General features: G+C 44.4%; 1 protein-coding gene across 20 annotated transcripts in view; it reads left to right on the top strand.

Moving 5' to 3' along the window:
* PHACTR4 (phosphatase and actin regulator 4) overlaps positions 1-17181 on the top strand; it is a 132712-nt gene extending 115531 nt beyond the window's left edge. For 13 of the 20 annotated variants that reach the window (XM_073007613.1, XM_073007618.1, XM_073007615.1 and 10 more), the window contains 4 exons: positions 4875-4930; positions 6673-6734; positions 7377-7514; positions 13383-17181. In XM_073007613.1, coding sequence (XP_072863714.1) covers positions 4875-4930; positions 6673-6734; positions 7377-7514; positions 13383-13541 — 415 coding nt within the window. In that variant the 3' untranslated portion in view covers positions 13542-17181. Of the gene's footprint in view, positions 1-4874; positions 4931-6672; positions 6735-7376; positions 7515-9323; positions 9401-13382 lie in introns of all 20 variants that reach the window. The other 7 variants (XM_073007624.1, XM_073007621.1, XM_073007625.1 and 4 more) reach the window with 1 other exon arrangement.
* The last annotated feature ends 649 nt before the right edge of the window (positions 17182-17830 follow it).

The following is a 17830-nucleotide window of genomic DNA, read 5'->3' as shown; positions in this document are numbered from 1 at the left end:
AAAAAAAAAAAGAGAGAGAGAGAGATAAATCAGCCATAATCCTATACCCGATAAGCCAGGATTTGGCAAACTTTTTCTGTGAAGAACCAAATAGTAAATATTTTAGGATAGGGTGCAGTGGCTCATGACTGTAATCCTGGTACTTTGGGAGGCCAAGGTGGAAGAATTGCTTGAGGCCAGGAGTTTGAGACCAGCCTGGGCAATATAGCAAGACTCTGTCACTACAAAAATAAAAATAGGTCAGGCACAGTGGCTCACACGTGTAATCCTAGCATGTTTGAAGGCCAAGGCATGTGGATCACATGAGGTCAGGAGTTCCAGACCAGCCTGGCCAACATGGTAAAACCCTTTCTACTAAAAATACAAAAATTAGCCAGGTGTAGTGGTGCTCACCTGTAATCCCAGCTACTCAGGACTATGAGACAAGAGAATCACTTGAACCCAGGAGGTAGAGGTTTCAGTGAGCTGAGATCACACCATGGCACTCCAGTCTGGGCGAGACAGAGTGAAACTCCATCTCAAAAAAAATAAAGGCCGGGCGCAGTGGCTCAAGCCTGTAATCCCAGCACTCTGGGAGTCCGAGACGGGCGGATCATGAGGTCAGGAGATCGAGACCATCCTGGCTAACATGGTGAAACCCCATCTCTACTAAAAAAAAATACAAAAAAACTAGCCGGGTGAGGTGGCGGGCGCTTGTAGTCCCAGCTACTCGGGAGGCTGAGGCAGGAGAATGGCGTAAACCTGGGAGGCGGAGCTTGCAGCCGAGGTCTGACCACTGCACTCCAGCCTGGGTGACAGAGTGAGACTCCGTCTCAAAATAAATAAATAAAATAAAATAAAATAAAAATAAAATAGCCAGGCATGGTAGCATGCCCCTGTAGTCCTAGCTACGTGGGAAGCTGTGGCAGCAGAATTAAGCCCAGTAGTCTATATACTAGACAGGGTATAAATATAGTTATATTTAATACATATGTGTATATTAATATATATTTAATAATATATAATTTATATAGGTATGTATAAAATATATATTTATAAATATATATAATATATACTCATATATAAATAAAAATATATATTAGGATTTGCTGGCCATATAAACTCTTTTTTTTTTCCCCTACCTTTAAAAATATAAAAACATGGGCCAGGTGCAGTGGCTCACACCTGTAATCCCAGCACTTTGGGAGGCCGAGGCAGGTGGATCACGAGGTCAGGAGATTGAGACCATCCTGGCTAACACGGTGAAAACCTGTCTCTACTAAAATTACAAAAAAATTAGCCAGGCGTGGTGGCGGGCACCTGTAGTCCCAGCTACTCAGGAGGCTGAGGCAGGAGAATGGCATGAACCCAGGAGGTGGAGCTTGCAGTGAGCCAAGATCGCGTCACTGCACTCCAGCCTGGGTGACAGAGGGAGACACTGTCTCAAAAAAAAAAAAAAAAAAAAAACTGTGGGCTCCTGTAATCCCAACTACTTGGGAGGCTGAGGCAAGAGAATCGCTGAACCTGGGAGGTAAAGTTGCAATGAGCCCAGATCATGCCATTGCACCCCAGCCTGGAGGACAGAGCGAGACTCCATCTCAAAAAAAGTAAGTAAATAAATAAATAAATAAATGAATAATATACAAGATTTGACCGGGCGTGGTGGCTCATGCCTGTAATCCCAGCACTTTGGGAGGCTGAGGCAGGCAGATCACTTGAGGTCAGGAGTTCGAGACCTGCCTGGCCAAAATGGCGAAACCCTCTGTCTACTAAAAATACAGAAATTAGCCAGTCATGATGGCACACACCTATAGTCCTAGGTACTCGGGAGGCTAAGGCAGGAGAATCACTTGAACCTGGGAGGCAGAGGCTGCAGTGAGCCGAGATCACGCCACTGCACTCCAGTCTGAGCAACAGAGTGAGACTCTGTCTCCAAACAAAAAAAAAAAAAAGAATTTATGGGCCAGGCATAGTGACTCACACCTATAATCCCAGCACTTTGGGAAGCTGAGGCGGACAGATAGCTTGAGCACAGGAGTTCAGGACCAGCCTGGGCAACACGACAAGACACCATCTCTACGAAAAATACAAAAAATTAGCTGAGCTTGGTGGCATGTGCCTTTAGTTGTAGCTACTTGGGAGGCTTAGGTGGGAGGATGGCTTAAGCCTGGGAGGCAGAGGTTGCAATGAGCCAAGATCGCACCACTGCCCTCAGCCTGGGTGACAGAGCCAGACCTTGTCTCAAAAAAATTAGAATATGTGGGCTAGGTGCAGTGGCTCACACCTGTAATACCAGCACCTTGGGAGGCCAAGGCAGGTGGATTCTACTTCTGTGAGGTATCTGAAATAGTCACATTTATAGAAGCAGAGAGTAGAAAGGTAGTTGTCAGGGGCTCAGGGATTGAAGGCAAGGGTGAGAGCGAGTTGCTAATAAATAAGTATAAGGTTTGTTATGATCTGCTGTACAACATTGTGTTTATAGTTAATACTATAGGCTGGGCATGGTGGCGCACACCTGTAATCCCAGCACTTTGGAACACCAAGGCAGGCAGATCACGAGGTCAAGAGTTCAAGACCAGCCTGGCCAACGTGGTGAAACCCCATCTCTACTAAAAGTACAAAAATTAGACGGGGGGTGTGGCGGGTACCTGTAATCTCAGCTAGTCGGGAGGCTGAGGCAGGAGAATCGCTTGAACCCGGGAGGCAGAGGTTTCAGTGAGCCGAGATCCTGTGCCACTGCACTCCAGCCTGGGCGACAGAGCAAGACTGTCTCAAAAAAAATAAAAATAAATAAATAAAATGGAAGGTCCTTGAGGTAGGAGGATCATTTGAGCCTAGGAGATAGAGCTGTGATCGCACCACTGCACTTTAGCCTGGGTACAGAGTGAGACCCTGACTCAAAAAAAAAAAGGAAGGTCTTGTTCAGAAAGAAAAGTTGTATGTAGAATGGGACTGGAAGTTCCTTATGCAAGCAACAAAAGAGTTGAAAAATTTGCAAGTACTAGCTAATTAGTGCAAATACTGTCTGAGAAGTATAAATTAAAAGTAAGAAATGAGTAACTTTCTGATTCCAGAAATGACAAATTGTAGTTTTTGTTTTTTTGTTTGTTTTGAGATGGAGTCTCACTCTGTCGCCCAGGCAGGAGTGTAGTAGTGTGAGCTTCAGCTCACCACAACCTCCATCTCCCAGTTCAAGCATTTTCCTGCCTCAGCCTCCCAAGTACCTGGGACTACAGGAGCACGCCACAACCTCCGGCTAATTTTTCTGTTTTTTAGTACAGATGGGGTTTCACCATGTTGGCCAGGCTGGTTTTGAGTTCCTGACCTCAGGTGAGCCACCGGCTTCAGCTTCCCAAAGTGCTGGGGATTACAGGCATGAGCCACCACGCCTGGCCAACAAATTGTTACTGGTGAATAACATCTCAGAACTATGATGAGGTGAGATAACTTTATCAAATGCTTCACAGAGAAGACTGATATTTAAATCATAGAATTATAGAATATCACCCAGAAAGAGACAAACTTAAATTCCAGTGGTTCCTAAACCACTGATTTAAAAACCTAGCTGTGGCCGGGCACGGTGGCTCAAGCCTGTAATCCCAGCACTTTGGGAGGCTGAGGCAGGCGGATCACAAGGTCAGGAGATTGAGAGCAGCCTGGCTAACATGGTGAAACCCCGTCTGTACTAAAAATACAAAAACTTAGCCAGGCGTGGTGGTGGTCACCTGTAGTCCCAGCTACTTGGGAGGCTGAGGCAGGAGAATAGCATGAACCCGGGAGGTGGAGCTTGCAGTGAGCTGAGATGGCGCCACTGCGCTCCAGCCTGGGTGACAGAGCGAGACTCTGTCTCAAAAAAAAAAAAAAACAATCTGTCCTTAAAAACCTAGCTGTGCATGGCCCGGCTTGGTGGCTCACGCTGTAATCCCAGCACTTTGGGGGGCCGAGGCGGGCGGATCACGAGGTCAGGAGATCGAGACCATCGTGGCTAACATGGTGAAACCTCGTCTCTACTAAAAATACCAAAAATTAGCCGGGCATGGTGGCAGGCACCTGTAGTCCCAGCTACTTGGGAGGCTGAGGCAGGAGAATGACGTGAACTGGAAAGCAGAGCTTGCTGTGAGCCGAGATTGCGCCACTACACCTATAATCCAGCAGTTTGGGAGGCCAAGGTGGTAAGATAGCTTGAGCCCAGGAGTTCAAGACTATCCTGGGCAACAGAGTGAGACCCCCATCTCTATTTTTAAAAATTTTTTTTAAAAATCTAAAGAGAGACATCTGAGTCATAGGAGAAGTTTTATGTTAAAAAAAAAAAAAAAACTATATATTAGATATATGTAATTTCATTTTTCATCCTGATTTTCTGAATCAGAATTTCTGTTAATGTTTCTTGGGAATCTGTGTTTTCTAAAAAGTCTCTAACGCTTCTGAAGGAGCAAATTTGTTTAGGAGCCATCTGAAACCTTCGCTTCACAGATGAGGACACTCAAGGTCTAACTGAACTTTTTTTTTTTTTTTTTTTTTTTTTTTTTTGAGATGTAGTCTTGCTCTATCACCCAGGCTGGAGTGCAGTGGCACGATCTCGGCTCACTGCAAGCTACAGCCACTGCACCTGGCCAAGGTCTAACTGAACTTTTTTGTGCTAATAGCTCTTATCAAGGTCTAGAACTAGAATCCTGGCCACTTGTTTGCATATACAGTTCCTTTTTATAATGCGATATCTCTGTTAACACTTTTAATGTGAAATTGTTTTATAAATAATCGTAAGTGAAACATATCGGTTTGAAAATTTGTTGATTTCTTACTTATATAGGGGCTAATATATACTGTGACCAAAAAAATCTTTATAAACAAGATTAGGAGGTTCAACATAAACATTACCCTTATCTCATTTTTAGGCGACTGAGTCAAAGACCAACACCAGAAGAACTAGAACAACGCAATATATTGCAACGTGAGTCCAGTTATGGAAATAAAGTTGTATAGATTTTCTTTGTATGTTTCTGACTTTAATACACATGAAAGAGAAAAGAAGCATTTGCTACAAGGGCTAAGGGAGAGGGTTCCAGCCAGGCAAGGACTATTTATTTCCCCATGAAGGAACAGAGCTTACCAAGCTTCCTTTGGAAGATGCTATTATGGTACTGTTTAGTGTGCTGTGATACTCTAGAAAGCTTTGTTTCAGTGTTCTCACCGTATCCTGGAACTGCCTTGGGCATTTGGGAGGATTTGACAGTATATGGGAGATGTGCCCAATTTTTCTGTGTTCAGGGAGCTAAGGAGGTAGCTGTGCATATGGAGACCTTCCTATTCCTAGAATTTGAGGGCTGAGGCCCAAAGCAAGTCCCAAATGCAGCAGTTTTCCTCTTGCTTTAATCCCTTAAGACTTTCTTACCTCTGTACTTACCAAATGGGACCAGGTATTTAATTTGCTGTCTGTGTACATAATTAACTTCCTGAAATAGCATTCTAATCTGGCACATATTTGATTTGTTTTTCCAGAATATAGAGTAAAATTTGGCCTTAAAAGTTGCCTCACTGAGAAGGTTTGGGTTTCCTCAGGGCTATTTGTGAGCATGTTCGGTCTGACCAATCCATCCCCTGTTCTCTCAGCACTACTTGGGTATACACAACTTAAATCACTTAGTAAATTTTCTAGTGTGGGAGCCCTTATAGACATATCACACAAAACTCCATGTGATCGCCATTGCCCATTCTTAGCAGTTACTCTTGAGCAAGAATCTGCAGGCTTTTCCTTAAAGCGTACATAGTAAAAATTTTGGGTTTTGCAGGCCAAAAAGCAAATGAACAACTATATGTAATAGGTACTTACAAAACCATTTAAAAATGTAAAGACTATTCTTAGCTCATGGGCAGGAAAAATACAGGCAACCGGCAAGATGTGGTGCCATAGTTTGCTGACTCTTGCTCTTACTTGTTTGTATCGTTGACAAGAAAATTGTTTTGTTTAGCCATCTCCAGAGTTAGTATTTTATTCTGATTTGGGCCTATAGGAAATATCTGGGCCAAGGCGAGTGGATCACAAGGTCAGGAGATTGAGACCATCTTGGCTAACACGGTGAAACCCCGTCTCTACTAAAAGTACAAAAAAATTAGCTGGGCATGGTGGCGGGCGCCTTAGTCCTAGCTACTTGGAAGGCTGAGGCAGGAGAACGGCGTGAACCCGGGACTCAGAGCTTGCAGTGAGCCGAGATTGCGCCACTGCCCTCCAGCCTGGGTGACAGAGCAAGACTCCGTCTCCAAAAAAAAAAAAAAAAGAAAAAAAGAAATATCTGGGCCAGGCTCAGTGGCACACGCCTATAATCCCAGCACTTTGGAAGGCCAAGGCAGGAGGATCACCTGAGGTCAGGAGTTCAAGACCAACCTGACCAATATGATGAAACTCTGTCTCTATTAAAAATATAAAAATCAGCTGGGCATGGCATGTGCCTGTAATCCCAGCTACTCGGGAGGCTGAGACAGGAGAATCGCTTGAACCCAGGAGGCGGAGGTTGCAGTGAGCCGAGATTGCAACATTGCACTCCAGCCTGGGCAACAAGAGCAAAACTCCGTCTCAAAAAAAAAAAGAAAAGAAAAGAAAAGAAAAAGAAATATCTGTAATGTAATTACTAAAACATTTGATATGCAAATTGTCATTTGTGAGTAATTTTCCTTCCTTCTGATTGTCAACTGTAGCTAAAAATGAAGCTGATCGTCAGGCAGAAAAACGAGAAATTAAACGTCGGCTCACTAGAAAGGTACTACTCCCTGTGTGTTCAGTTAACTATATGTGTTATATTTGGATGACCTATTTGATTGGAAATGAATTTGCAGCTAGGCACAGTGGCTTGCGCCTGTAATCCCAGCACTTTGGGAGGCCATGGCAGGAGGATTGCTTGAGCCCAGGAGTTCAAGACCAGCCTAGGGAAAACAGTGAAACCTTGTCTCTACATTAAAAAAAAAAAAGAGAGAGAAAGAAAATAAAAAGAAAAAAAATGAATTTGCAGCCCGGGCAACATGGGCAAAACATGGCAAAATTTGAAAATAAATTTTTTTTATTTTTAGCCAGGCATGGTGGTATGTGCCTGTAATATCAGCTACTTGGGAGGCTGAGGTAGTAGGATCATTTGAGCTTGGGAGGTTGAGGCTGCAGTGAGCTGTGATTGTGCCACTGCACTCCAGCCTGGGTGACAGGGCAAGACCCTGTCTCAAAAAAAAACAAAACAAAAAATCACCAGATAACCATAGTCACTGGGGGCTGGACCTCCAGGGATCAATAGTGTATAAAGCTCCCCCAGGTGATTCCAGTGAAGATTGAAGCACTGGGTTAGAGGCAATTTGAATGCATGATTGATGCCTAATTATTGGCTTAGTGAACTAAGAGGCTCCGTTTCCTTCAGCTCAGTCAAAGGCCAACTGTGGCTGAACTCCTTGCCAGGAAGATTCTGAGGTTTAATGAATATGTAGAGGTAACAGATGCTCAAGATTATGACCGGCGAGCCGACAAACCTTGGACCAAACTGACCCCTGCTGATAAGGTACCTGGAAAGCGCTCTCTTGCTCTTTTTCTCTTTCTCTTTTTCTCTTTATTTGGAGGATCCAAGATGCTAACTAGAAGGGAGAACCATAAACAAAACTTTAGTCTTAATATAATATTAAATTTCAAATCACAATACAAAATGCCAAGTTGAACAAGTCAAAACGTTATACTAACTCAGTATAATGTTTTGGTAATTTCACCACCAATACTGAAAGAAAGAAAATCCCTGCTATATCAGAGTAAAAATACTGGAAGGAATACATTTTAAACAGTGGTTGTTTGGTTAGAGAGAATTTGGGCTATATATTTTAGTAATTACCCATATCTCATTTTTATAATGCTGTGAAAAACTGTAAAAGCTGGCCAGGCATGGTGGCTTATGCCTGTAATCCTAGCACTTTGGGAGACCAAGGTGGAGGGATCCCTCGAGGTAACGAGTTCGAGACCAGCCTGGCCAACATGGTGAAACCCCGTCTCTACTAAAAATACAAAAATTAGCTGGGTTTGTGATGGCGTGCACCTGTAATCCCAGCTACTCGGGAGGCTGAAGCAGGAGAATTGCTTGAACCCAGGAGGTGGAGGTTGCAGTGAGCCGAGATCATGCAAATGCACTCCAGCCTGGGCAGCAGAGTGAGACTCCATCTCAAAAATAAAAATTAAAGGCTGGGCGCGGTGGCTCACGCCTGTAATCCCAGCACTTTGGGAGGCCGAGGCGGGCGGATCACAAGGTCAGGAGATGGAGACCATCCTGACACGGTGAAACCCCGTCTCTACTAAAAATACAAAAAATTAGCCGGGTGTGGTGGCGGGTGCCTGTAGTCCCAGCTACTCGGGAGGCTGAGGCAGGAGAATGGCGTGAACCTGGGAGGCGGAGCTTGAAGTGAGCCAAGATAGTGCCACTGCACTCCAGCCTGGGTGACAGAGCAAGACTCCATCTCAAAAAAAAATAAGTAAATAAAAATTAAAAATTAAAAAAATAGCCAGGTGCAGTGGCTCACACCTGTGATCCCAGCACTTTGGGAGGCCGAGGCAGGTAGATCTCTTGAAGTCAAGAGTTCAAGATCAGCCTGGCCAACATGGTGAAACCCCATCTGTACTAAAAATACAAAATAGCCGGGCATGGTGGTGTGCACCTGTAAGCCCGGCTACTCGGGAGGCTGAGGCAGGAGAATCACCTGAACCCAGAAGCCGAAGGTTGCAGTGAGCTGAGACTGCGCCATTGCACTCCAGCCTCAGCAACAGAGGGAGACTCCATCTCAGGAAGAAACAAAAACAAAAAAACTATAAAAGCTACAATAGCTCTTTCAAGATTTTCAAGTATTTTGATTAAACTAGAAATTTTAGGTTTACTATGAGACAGATGGATATCTCTGGGTTGCCTGTGAGGGGTTGCAGTGACTTACAAAGTTAAACACAGTAAAGAAAAAATGACGGCCAGGCACGGTGGCTCACGCCTGTAATCTCAGCACTTTGGGAGGCCGAGGCGGGCAGATCACGAGGTCAGGAGATCGAGAACCATCCTGGTTAACACGGTGAAACCCCGTCTCTACTAAAAATACAAAAAATTAGCCGGGCATGGTGGCAGGCGCCTATAGTCCCAGCTACTCAGGAGTCTGAGGCAGGAGAATGGCGTGAACCCGGGAGACGGAACTTACAGTGAGCCGAGATTGCGCCACTGCACTCCAGCCTGGGCGACAGAGCAAGACTCTGTCTCAAAAAAAAAAAAGAAAAAAAGAAAAAATGACAAGTTACACCGCTGTACAAAGCAGCCAGAAGAAGCTGAAACATTTTTGTTTCTACTCCACAGGCTGCCATAAGAAAAGAATTAAATGAATTTAAAAGCTCCGAGATGGAGGTTCATGAAGAGAGCAAACATTTTACACGGTAAGACCCAAAAGACCCAGTCATACATGTGCTAGGTAGAGTTTTCCAAAAAACATTGTTCAGGTGTGAAGGGCTCTAATGACGTCAGTAAAAAAAAACACTCAGTGTTGATTGCAAGACTGCATTCAAAGGGATGAAAAGTAAGAAGCCATAGTAAATGCCTAGGCCAGCTCACGCCTGTAATCCCAGCACTTTGGGAGGCCAAGGCAGGTGGATCACCTGAAGTCAGGAGTTCTAAACCAGCCTGACCAACATGGCGAAACCCCATCTCTACTAAAAATACAAAAATTAGCTGGGCGTGGTAGCAGGCGCCTGTAATCCCAACTACTCAGGAGGCTGAGGCAGGAGACTCGCTTGAACCCGGGAGGCAGAGGGTGCAGTAAGCCGAGATCGCACCATTGCACTCTAGCCTGGGTGATAAGAGCAAAACTCCATCTCAAAAAAAAAATAAGCAAATGCCTATTCTGATGGTGGCATTTTATGTATATTATTTCATCCTTGCAATAAACATGCAAAATGTGTTAACATCCCCATTTTATCACTGAGGAAATGGAGGCTCACAATGGTTAAGTAACTTGGTTGACTTGCTAATAAATTGCAGAACCAGGATTCAGAGAAAGAAATCAATGACTTCAAGGATAATGAGGTGCTCTCTTCGTTGTACCTTACTCTCTCAGGTTATAAACGGTGCTAAGTTAGACAAGATCTTGCCATCTCTGGTTTCAGTTCTGTCTAGCACAGTTGATCTTACCAACTTAATGTATAAACAACATTTTAATTAGTTGTCCTCATGAAACAAGCCAAGAAATCCAGCAAAGCCAACAAGCCAACAAATCAAGTGTTTTGATTTGGAATTACAGTTGTGATTAAGGAGCCACCCATATCCAAAGAATCAGCTAGCCACAAATGGAAGCAGTCAGAGTATCTTTACATGATTCTTAGAACATTTATAAAAAGAGGCAAATGAGGTTGAGTGCAGTGGTTCATGCCTGTAATCTCGACATTTTGAGTGGCTGAGGCGGGAGGATCGCTTGAGCACAGGAGTTTGAGACCAGCCTAAGCAACATAGTAAGACTCCATCTCTACAAAAAAAAAAAAAAAAAAAAAAAATCTATTTTTTGAATTAGGCAGGGGCCTGGCACAGTGGCACACTCCTAGCACTTTGGGAGGCCGACGGGGAAGGATCACTTTGAGACCAGCCTGGGAAACATAGTGAGCCCCATCTCTACAAAAAATAAACTTAAAAAAATTAGGTACAGGCTGGGCATGGTGGCTCATGCCTGTAATCCCAGCACTTTGGGAGGCCGAGGTGGGCGGATCACAAGGTCAGGAGTTCGAGACCAGCCGAACCAATATGGTGAAATACAAAAATTAGCTGGGTGTCGTGGCTCATGCCTATAGTTCCAGCTACCCAGGAGGCTGAAGCAGAAGAATTGCTTGAACCCGGGAGGCAGAGGTTGCAATGAGCCGAGATTGCACCACTGCACTCCAGCCTGGGTGACAGAGCAAGACTCCATCTCAACAACAACAACAAAAATAGCCAAAAGGTGCAGTGGCTCACTCCTGTAGTCCAGCTACTTGGGAGACTGAGGTGGGGAATTCATTTGAGCCTGGGAAATTGAGACAGCAGTGAGCCATGGTCACACTACTGCACTAAAGCCTGGACAACAAAGTAAGATTCCATTGCTAAAAAGAACAGTTTTGCTAAAGGAAAGAGTTATAGAATGTGACATTTATGCTAAATCTTAAGGTACATAAAAAAAATTAATCTGAACAAAAAGGAAGGAAAGAACCTTGTAAGCAGAAGGACCAGTATAGGCTGGGCGCAGTGGCTCACACCTGTAATCCCAGCACTTTGGGAGGCTGAGGCGGGTGGATCACTTGAGGCCAGGTGGAGACCTGCCTGGCCAACATGGTGAAACCCTGTCTTTACTGAAAATACAAAAATTAGTCGAGCATGGTGGCATGCTTGTAATCCCAGCTACTTGGGAGGCTGAGGCAGGAGAATCACTTGAACCCTGGAAGCAGAGTTTGCAGTGAGCCAAGATTGCACAACTGCACTCCAACCTGGGCAAGAGATCGAGACTGTGTCTCAAACAAAAAAAAAGAAAAAGAAGGACCGGCTTAAGCAAGATGATGGGAGAGAGGAAAACACATGGCGTTTCTGAATAACAGAAAATGTAGCTTCAACAGAGGATGTATGGGGCAGTGTGATGAAAATAAGCTAGAAAATGGGTTGCAGTCCCTCGCAATGCTTTCACTGTTATGCTAGGATGTTGGAACCATTGGCAGTTTATAAGCAGGAAATTGTGTATTTCAGAACAAGCTCTGATGCAAACAAGGAAGATGATATGGAAGGAAGAGACTAGCAGCAAGGAAAACAGGAAATGTCTGAAATAATCATAGTGAGCATAGTAGTAGCTCAGACCAGCGACAGTGAGAATGCAAAGGTGATAGATTTGAAAGACATTTCAAGCATAGAATCAACAAGATGTGGCAATCTGTTGTATTCCAGAGATGAAATAAAGGAGTAGTCAGAATGACTCTGATATTTCTAAGTTGTATTTTTTGAGAGGTCTGTGAAGGTGATAAGGAGTTTAGCTGAACAGTTTAGTTTATTCAACAAATACTGAGCACCTACCACATGATAGGTATAGTGCTAGGTCCTTGGGATACAGCAGGAAATAAGATAAAATCTCTGTCCTCAATGAGGCTTTATTCTTTTTTTTTTTTTCTTTTATTTTTTTAATAGAGATGGGGTCTTGCTATGTTTCCCAGGCTGGTCTTGAATTCCTGGCCTCAAGTGATCCTCCCATCTTGGCCTCCCAAAGTGTTGGGATTACAAGTGTGAGCCACTATGCCTGGCCAAACTTTTATTCTAAAAGAAGAAGGCAGACAGTGAACAAGCTAGAAAATAAATTGCATGTGTTGAGTTTGATGAGCCTATGACATATGGAGTTACCTAGAAGACCGTTAGATAGGCAGCCTAGAATCCAGAAAAAAAGCAAAGTCTCAAGATACAAATGAAAGGGCCGGGCGCAGTGGCTCACGCCTGTAATCCCAGCACTTTGGGAAGCCGAGGCAGGCGGATCACGAGGTCAGGAGATCGAGACCATCCTGGCTAACATGGTGAAACCTTGTCTCTACTAAAAATACAAAAAATTAGCCAGGCATGGTGGCGGGCGCCTGTAGTCCCAGCTACTCGGGAAGCTGAGGCAGGAGAATGGTGGGAACCTGGGAGGCAGAGCTTGCAGTGAGCCGAGATCGCACCACTGCACTCCAGCCTGGGCAGCAGAGCGAGACTCCGTCTCAAAAAAAAAAAAAAAAAAAAACAAATGAAAGAAGATAGTGGACCTTTAGGGGGGAATGTATTGATTTATTTTTTTTTTTTACTTTTTTTATTTTTATTGAGACAAGGTCTCACTCTGTCACCCAGGCTGGAGTGCAATGGCATGATCATGGCTCATTGCAGCCTCAACTTCTCAGGTTCAAGCCATCCTCCCACCTCAGCCTCCTCAGTAGCTGTGACTACAGGAACGGGCCACCACACCTGGCTAACTTTTGTAGAGACAGGGTCTCCCTATGTTGCCCAGGCTGCTCTCAAACTCCTGGGCTCAAATGATCTTCTCACCTTGGCCTCCCAAAGTGTTGGGATTGATTACAGGCATGAGCCACCGTTCCCGGCCAAGGAAGTTGTTTTTTATTTAAAGGGTGGACAGAGGAAAATGAACCAGGACAGCATACTGAGGAAGATCAATTGAAGAAGAGAGAAAACTATGGAAAAGATAGTGTTACAGAAGCCAAGAGGAGTTTCAAGAAAGAAGGAAGCAGATGAGGAATATCAGATGCAACAGAAAGGTCAGGTAGAATTAGAGCAGAGGAGAGGCAGTATTAATTAGGATATAATTTCATTACTACTGATACATTAATAGCAAAGCAATGGACATCATGTGGTAACTTGTCTCTTTTTTATCTCTTTTAGCTACCATCGTCCATGATGCCAAAGGTTGAGAGAGGAACTCAACATGGCTGCTTTGCTGCTTCCTTCTCCAGAGTGACATATGGAGGAAACTTTAGCACTTCCCAGCACAGCCAGAATTGCGTCCTCTGGGATCTTCTGAGGTGGACAGCACTTCTTTGAATGTAGCATTTCACTGGAACAGAGTCTCATGTGCTGCACCTGGGGCAAAACAACACTTTGTCAGTGCTTTTGAACCTTTCAATATTGTAGCTTACTTGAGGAGTTTTTCCCTTACTGGCCACCAAAGTTCTGGACCACTTGCAGGTTCCAGGTTTTACTGGCTGCACCACCCCTTCCACTAGATGACTGCCTGTGCTGAGGCACAGTTTGCACCATTAGCCTTACCTGCTCTGCCCTGATTGTGAGACCCAAATGTGTAGGCTCTAAATCCCAGCCATCAAATCCAATTCCTGATGGGGAAAACCTTCTGGAGGCCCCCAACCTTCTGGTAAAAGAGTCCCTACCTCCAGGGGAAGCCTTACCACACTGGCATATCAGATGAAGCCATTGCACTGTACCTCTCGTAACACAGCAATACAGTCTCTTGAGGCACTCAAGCCTGAGAGGAAGCTCAGGATCTGACATGTTCTTCCTTTTCCTCACAAGTCATCATTATTTTTTATTTTAAAATAATATGGAAGTAGTGGGAAGTTATGTTTTTCGTGAACTCCAACCAGAATCCAAATTGGTTAGATGAAGCCAGGCGCAGTGGCTCATGACTATAATCCCAGCACTTTGGGAAGCCGAGGTGGGTGAATCACCTGAGGTCAGGAATTCAAGACCAGCCTGGCCAACATGGCGAAACCCCATCTCTACTAAAAATACAAAAATTAGTCAGGTGTGGTGGCGCCTGGCTGAGGCATGAGAATCGCTTGAACCCAGGAGGTGGAGGTTGCAGTGAGCCAAGATCACCACCCACTGCACTCCAGCCTGGGCAACAAAGTGAGACTCTGTCTTAAAAAAAAAGTTGGTTAGATGAGAAAGCACGTATATTTTCTATATACAAAAACAAGAAAGGCCTTTTGAGCCCCAGTGCTCAGGCCCACTCCCACACTGTAGAGTGTACTTTCATTTTCAATAAATCCTTTTATTCCTTCCTTGCAAAAAAAAAAAAAGCCTTAGCCAGGTTCAGTGGCTCGCACCTGTAATCCCAACACTTTGGGAGGCTGAGGCAGGTGGATCACCTGAGTTCAGGAGTTCAAGACCAGCCTGGCCAACACGGCAAAAACCCTGTCTCTACTAAAAAACACAAAAATTAGCCGGGCATGGTGGCTTGTGCCTGTAGTCCCAGCCACTGGGGAGGCTGAGGCAGGAGAATTGCTTGAACCTGGGAGGCGGAGGTTGCAGTGAGCCAAGTGCCACTGCACTCCAGCCTGGGTGACAGAGTGAGACTCCGTCTCAAAAAAAAAAAAAAAAAAGCCTTAATATTAATGCTAATGTGGCAGAAAACTGAGTTGTGGGTTACATTTTATAGGCTATTGTAGTTTTATTTACCAAATGATATTCTCTAAATCACTTCAACCAATAAATGTATTCTCCTTCTTAAAGCAGAGTTGTATCAACTCTGTGGGAGCATTTATGAGCTGTCAGTCCCCACACTTCCAGCCAGAATCACAGTAAGGTCTGGCTGGGTGTAGGTTGCTGCATAGGAAAGGGTCTCTGGAGAAGCAGAGGGCACGATCATGGCCCACTGCTCCCCTCTTGTTCTCAGTGCTCTTTGCCCTCTCCTGCTGTGTGCTTCCTCTTCGCTCCAGTGCTGATCCTCCTGCTGACTCTCTCTGGCAGCTTCCACCTCACCCGCCCCTCTTCCACACTATAGCCAGTATGGTTGGTGCTGGGGCATTGACTCAGCCCCCCTACTTTCTGCATTTGTAATAGATATTAATACGATTTCCTAAAACAGAAGGTTTTGTTGCTTTCTTTGAATTTGTATTGAAAACCATACGGTCTCACTGTTTCGCTTCAGTTCCTATCCACACTATAAATGGAAGAAAAAAAATTAATAGTTTCCGTTTAATCTGATGAATGTGGCTTTTTTCCCTTCACTTTAATGTTCAAGAAGTTGTGGCTATTTCACAGATTTCTTCTGATTTATTCTGTGAGTCCCTGTTATTTGTTCTGTATATAATCTTTCAGTACATTTTCATCCTTTCATATCCACATAAGACTTGCTGAAGAATCACAATATCAGTTCAAAACAAAACCTAGACCAGGCATGGTGGCTCTCGTTTGTAATTTCAGCACTTTGGGAGGCCAAGGCGGGAAGATCACGAGGTCAGGAGTTTGAGACCAGCCTGGCCAACATGGTGAAACCCCATCTCTACCAAAAATACAAAAATTAGCCAGGTGTGGTGGCAGGCACCTGTAATCCCAACTACTCAGGACGCTGAGGCAGGAGAGTCACTTGAACCTGGGAGGTGGAGGTTGCAGTGAGCCAAGATCACACAACTGCACTTCAGCCTAGTCAACAGAGCGAGACTCCATCTCAAAAAAACGAAAGAAAGAAAGAATGCTGGATCCATATCTCCTTGAAGTTCTATTGTTATTGTTGTTGTTGGGTTTTTTTTTTTTTTTTGAGATGGAGTTTTGCTCTCATTGCCCAGGCTGGAGTGCAATGGTGCGATCTTGGCTCACCACATCCTCTGCCTCCCTGGTTCAAGCGATTCGCCTGCCTCAGCCTCTCGAATAGCAGGGATTACAGGCATGCACCACCACGCCTGGCTAATTTTGTATTTTTAGTAGAGATGAGGTTTCTCCATGTTAGTCAGCCTGGTCTCAAACTCCCGACCTCAGGTGATCCACCCGGCCTCCCAAAGTGCTGGGATTACAGGCATGAGCCACCGTGCCCGGCCTTCCTTGAAGCATTTTGTTTGGTTTTGATTTGTTTTGTTTTTGGAGATAGGGTCTCACTCTGTCACCCATGCTGGAGTGCAGTGGCACAATCTTGGCTCAGAGCAACCTCTGCCTCCCAGGCTCAAGTGATCCTCCCACTTCATTCTAAGTAGCTGGGACTGCAGGCACGTGCCACCACAGCCAGCTCATTTTTGTGTTGTTTTAGAGATGAGGTTTTGCAATGTTGCCCAGGCTGATCTTGAACACCTGGGCTCAAGGACTCTGCCCATTGTGGCCTCCCAAAGTTCTGAGGTTGAAAGTGTGAGTCATCGTGCCCAGCCTCCTTGAAGTTTACTAACACTTGGGATAACTGAGGGAAAAGAAGTGACAATTCCACTCAGTCTATTAGAGGTCTGGATATAAGGTAGTCACACAATAACTCTAACTTAACTTCTTCTAACCATTCTATCTTATTGGTTTAGAGACTGTCTTCTGCCAGCATTTTTTGTGGCTTGAGATGATATTTTTGAACCCTTCTTTCACTACCTTTCTTACCTTTAATGTGCCAAGCTTGAAACAGGATTTGATTTCCTGAGCTACTTGTTCGCCTTCTGTGCGTCACCAAGTAATCTGGTTCATCTTTCATCTCATTCATGTTCTTTTCAAGTGAAACAAGACATTTTGGGGGTCAAGTCTCTGGGTGTTTATTTTGTTTTTATGTATATAAAAATGGATTTTATGTTCCCTTTCCTTACCAACTTATATGGAAACTCAGAATCATAATGTAAAGAAATGAAAGCCTGGTGTATTGTACTTCAAGATGCCTCCCTGATGTATAGAATCTTCTTGTAAAATAAATAATTGCATTGTATATCATTCTTCCCATCAATATTATTAAATACTTTAGAATTTTTAAATACCAACTATACTATTCTGGTGTGAGCTATTTTCTTTTACATTACACTCTATCACAAAAGATTAAACCCAGCTTAAAAATGATATGTGGGCCAGGCATGGTGGCTTACACCTGTAATCCCAGCATTTTGGGAGGCCGAGGCGGGCGGATCACAAGGTCAGGAGATCGGGACCATCCTGGCTAACACAGTGAAACGCCATCTCTACTAAAAATACAAAAATACTGGGCGTGGTGGTAGGTACCTATAGTCCCAGCTACTCGGGAGTCTGAGGCAGGAGAATGGCATGAACCCGGGAGGTGGAGTTTGCATTGAGCTGAGGTCGCACCACTGCACTCCTGCCTGGGTGACAGAGCAAGACTCTGCCTCAAAAAAAAAAGAAAAAGGTAAGTTATTTCTAATGTCCCAAAATGAGAAATGGATGAGGAAGAGAAAAACAGTAGTGAGGACATTAAATGTAGCCAGAGGTGAGGGTCATTCATGTTTATTTCTGTCAGTGCACAAATATGGAGAAAGAATAGGCTACAGACTACAGCCGACTATGAACCCCGTATGTACCAGACACTTGATCCTATTTAGCCCACTGCAGCCTGTTTGGTAAGCGATAGTATACTTATTTCACCAATTAGGAAACTGAGATTAAATTGCTTCCCCAAGTTCAAA

Source organism: Chlorocebus sabaeus, chromosome 20 (genome assembly GCF_047675955.1).
Source record: "Chlorocebus sabaeus isolate Y175 chromosome 20, mChlSab1.0.hap1, whole genome shotgun sequence".
In the NCBI taxonomy this organism is placed as follows: Eukaryota; Metazoa; Chordata; class Mammalia; order Primates; family Cercopithecidae; genus Chlorocebus; species Chlorocebus sabaeus.
The sequence above is the reverse complement of the archived record's forward strand: the minus strand, read 5'-3'. Positions and strand labels throughout refer to the sequence as shown.